Source organism: Lycium ferocissimum, unplaced genomic scaffold, assembly GCF_029784015.1.
Source record: "Lycium ferocissimum isolate CSIRO_LF1 unplaced genomic scaffold, AGI_CSIRO_Lferr_CH_V1 ctg16469, whole genome shotgun sequence".
Taxonomy (NCBI): Eukaryota; Viridiplantae; Streptophyta; class Magnoliopsida; order Solanales; family Solanaceae; genus Lycium; species Lycium ferocissimum.
Genome location: NW_026716618.1, coordinates 16,661 through 21,303, shown reverse-complemented (window position 1 = coordinate 21,303; position 4,643 = coordinate 16,661). Strand labels below are relative to the sequence as shown.

Genomic DNA, 4,643 nt, shown 5'->3' with positions numbered 1-4,643 from the left:
ACTGATGAAAATTTCTCCTAGAATCAACTGATGAAAAGTTCAGTCGATCTTAATAAACTGCTAAGCCCCTTGCCAACCCAAAAGACCAAAAATAAGAGCGGAGGAGCGATTAGGATAAAATGGGAACATATAGCTGCAATGAAGCAGAAATACTAAGAAATATCACAAGCTAATTCAATAATACATCATCAAAGGTAGAGCTTACATTGTAATTTCTGGAAATTCGAATTGTGCCACATAAATTGGGACAGAGGGAGTATTTTTCAATACGGAAGGTAGTATATTAGCAAATGATCATCCAAAAATATTATTTTTTTAATGGGGTACAGAAGCAATTCCTATCTTTTTTTTCTAGTTGAATAGCTAATTACTCAAAGAAACACCATCTAATTATGCAAAAAAAAAAAAAAAAAAAAAGACAACGTTGAATTTAAACAACAAATTAAAAGTATCATAAGCCAATTACTCAAAGAAACAAAAAGGCCCAAAAGGCTAAAAAACCATTTGAGGGGTTTAAGGTTAGGTTCGATTTTTATTTACAAAAATTAGCCATTTGAAGAAAAGGGGTTTGGAAATGGTTACCCTAGAAACAAGGTCATCAGTAAGGGCTAAGTGGGTTTTGCAGAATTTGCACTTGTATGCTCTGCCTTCAAGATCTACCACAAATATTCTTCCCATCTTTAATGGAAGATCAAAACACAAACACACAGAAACAAGAATTTTGTTTTTTGGTGAGTTGTGATGGTGCGGTGGGACTGAGGGGTTGAAGGTTAGGTTCGAGGTTTTATGTGTCAATTTATTCACAATGAGCAAAGGTGATTGTGCTAATATGAGCTGCAGGTTATTGCACATCTAAATGATATGAAATCAAATAAGAATTTGATACTGAATACCTACTTCACACTCATATATAATTTCATAAACAAATTAATCAGTTCCTACAAATTTTTGGTTTGGGCACCACTTTACCAATATATTGATACCTTAAAATTAAGTTCATATTTAGAACTCAGCTCAAAAGTTGTTCACTTAGTCACTTATTAAAGTGAGGATCCGTTTCAGGCGAAATCAAATCAGTATTGCTATTTTCGGGGCAATCCAAAATATGAGGAAATCTAACACATAGAAGTCTTATCACCAAGAAAAAGAGGCAAAACAAAGAAGGAAAGAAACAAGAACTTACTGTACCTCAAATCACAACATAGGCCAAGAAACAGAAACTAATCATAAAAGATTAAAAATCAAACCAAGAGCGGAAGACGGAAGGCGGCAAAATGAAGAAGCGAAATAGAAATTCCCTTTTGGATATGATAAAGGACCCTCAAAGTCAGAATTTTTCAGAAAAGAAACAACTGAGCAGTGTCACTCAAAATTTATCAATGTAAGTTCCATAAGTAGTTCAGATGGAATTTCCGTTTGCAAACTAACACTTGTAAATAAGGTCTTATTCAACTTGTCACAAATGCTAAAATTTAAATAAAATTTTAAAAAAAGGTAGGACTACAGATGTGTTGATCAAATAAAATAGAAGTCCCCATAAGTCAGCTCAGCTCAGGGACATGGTGGTCTGAACAGCACTATCTTAATCGCCGTTCCATTTTTGTGAGGTACCAGAGCAACAAGCTTTAATGGTACACTAAGTGTCACAAATTCAGACAAAAAAAAGGGGATGGACGACAATAATCTAACTAATAGACTAAGTCTCAATGCTTCTCAATGGGGCTGTTTTCCTTTAAAGGGACAACGGTCCCAATTTTTATCAAGGATAATGAACATCTTTATCGCCAATCCCTCATGAATAACAGCTTTCTCTCATCATAATTAATTAATTCAGTTTTAACATGGTCCAGTTCTTCTATATATATTTGTTATATAAGCAACTTTTTAAAGTTAAGATGAAAATTGGTCCCAAATTTTTGGCTAATTATACAATGCAGCAGATGCTGTCATGAAGACTGCTCACTAAACAGAGACAACTCAACATGTATAAACATCTCGAAAAAGCCTTTTGTGGCGGGAAAAAAGAATGGCCCTTGTACTTTTTCTCGCTCTTATACTTCGAAAAAAAATTCATGATTAACTTATTAATTGATATTTATATTTAAGCTGTAACAATATATTTGGGTCCTATTGCCAATATGTAAATTCAACAGTACTCTTTTAATGTATATCTGACCCTTCACAAGTAGTAGAATTTTACTCTCATTCTAGAAGTGTTTGTTGCATTGCTGGAGAGCTGTTGATGTTGGCGAAATTTTTGTGGGTTTTCAGTTCAACCTTTATCTTGAAGTCATGCTGACCAAACACTTAGATTGTAAATCATCATGAACTATCTTGCACCGTAGATATGGAAAATGCACTTCTACTGTCTTAGGCTTGAAGATGCAATTTTCAGCTGATTCTAAGATGAATTTACCAATTTGTTTTTATGCAGAAATTTGAGCTTTGTAATATAAGTAGCTTTTGAGTTGTTTATATTTACATACGATGATATAGATAGCAAACAGTTACTCTCTACTTCACGTGATTGTATCTTTATTGTTTCTAAGTTCTTCTCTTATCTTTGACAGGCCACGGCATTTCACTTAGGTCAATACTTTGTGCAGCTTTTATCTTGCACTCGAGTTGACACTGCATTGTCCAAATAGCAGTAGTAGATAGAGTGATGTGTGAGATTCACATATTACATGTTTCTGCCATGGGAAAGTAATAATGTACTATTTTCTTAAACGCTCAATTTAGCAGTGTAGATATTTTATGATAATAATTTGGACATGTTCCTCAATGAATGTACATAGTATGAAACAGTTGATGTGTTGTGGCCATTTATTCAGCTTGAATATGCCAGTCACTTTTTTCATTAGTACTGCCAAACGCTTGGAACCATTAAGGTTGGAGGAGCACAGATCTATATTTGTATTTATGAAATTTGCAGCCAAAAAAAAAAGGGAGGGGAAAAGATGTTAGCTTGGTTGATGAATGTCTTATTGCCTTGAGAGTTGAGAGCTTTGATTTGCACATAGACTTTGTCCTTAGAGGCCTAAGTCTGCAAAGTAGTTATCCAGTCAAATCAATTTTTATTTCCATCAAAAAGGTTAAAAACTATCTTTGTCCCCTGCTTAAAATGTGCTAGCGGTTCCAACTTTCATTAATTGCCCGGGCCATCATCTCTATCTAGTATAAAAGATATACGTTTCCTCTTGTACATCCTCTCGTACACATGCAACTTCCAGGAAGGAGAACCAATATTATACTAGTTTATAACCAAAAAGATATCCACACGTACATAGAATATGTAATTATATATACATCATCTTCCCGTACCTATAGCCTCAGGTTGACCCAACAAATTTAATCATTTGCTATACTATTTTCCCAGCTTTTCTTCGTTCACTCTTTTTTCCCCACCTTTAGTCAAGAGGGTTCAATTGAATCGTCTATTGTGCAAAAAATTAAGGGCCAAAACAATATTGTGTGTGTGTGTGACTATATATTATTGAATTTCTTTGACATAGGGAAGTTTCTATTGTAGTGGTAAAAGGCGGTTCAAGATTTACTTTAGGGGCGCGGACTCAAATTTCAGGCATGTCATTCTTGCATTATTATTTGGACTTCCCTTGTTCGAATTCCTAACTTTGTCAGGTGTGATATTTTTGTATTATTTTAGCTTCACTCATTCAACTTTGTATTATTTTAGCTTCACTCATTCAACTCCGCTCAAATCTCGTAAGGTGTAACATTCTTGGTTATTTTTACTTTCGTTATCAGAATTTCCAACTCTCCTCAAACCTTAGGTGTGATGCTCTTGCGTTATTTCAACTTCTATTGTCACAATTTTCAACTCCGCTCAAATCTCATCAGGTGTGACATTCTTGCATTAATTTAACTTCTCCAGTCAGAATTTCCAACTCCGCTCAGATCTCAAGTGAGAGATTTTTTCCTTGTCAGAATTAATTCCTTACTCCGTCAGGTGTGACATTCTAGCATTATTTCAACTTTCTTATCGAAATTCCTAACTCTGTCCCTGAGTACCTAGGTTATTACAAGCCCTCCCATGCATGGCAGCTATTCATGATGAGGACCCTTTTGGTTTTGAAGATTACTTTCCTTCAATGATTAAAACATTAGGGGTTGAAAGGTTCATGGAGGAACTATGCCATGGTTTTTTCTTGCTAATGGATGTACGTGTAGGGCTCATTACATTTGAAAGGTTGAAGAGGAACGCAATGTTGATGGGGTTGCATGAATTGAGAGATGATGAGCTTGTTTGCATGTTGGCTGAAGGAGATTTGGATGGAGATGGAGCTCTTAATCAGATGGAGTTTTGTACGCTCATGTTTAGATTGAGTCCTGGATTATTTATGGATGGATCCAAGCCGGATCGAGTACCAATCATCTCTCAATCTGATTTTTCTTTAGTTTCGGGTGGTACAAATTAAATAAAAGAAAAGTCATATTATGTGATTCGTGAGGAGAGGAATGCGAGAAAGTGCGCTGTGTTTAGTGCTTCCGTTTTAGAAGTCAGATTGGATTTCCAAGAAATGTATGAATAACTAGGGACATATTGATTTACAATATTTATTCCTAGCTGTATGTTTTACTATCGATCTGTTTTGTTGAGAATTTTGCTTCTTTATTTTTTC

The 4,643-nt window shown here is 34.9% G+C and overlaps 1 protein-coding gene across 1 annotated transcript; it reads left to right on the top strand.

The window, feature by feature from the left end:
- Nucleotides 1–4,058: 4,058 nt before the first annotated feature.
- Nucleotides 4,059–4,439, top strand: LOC132042595 (calcium-binding protein PBP1-like). The gene has a single exon (XM_059433116.1). It carries the CDS (start codon nt 4,059–4,061, stop codon nt 4,437–4,439), a length of 381 nt encoding a protein of 126 aa, XP_059289099.1.
- The last annotated feature ends 204 nt before the right edge of the window (nt 4,440–4,643 follow it).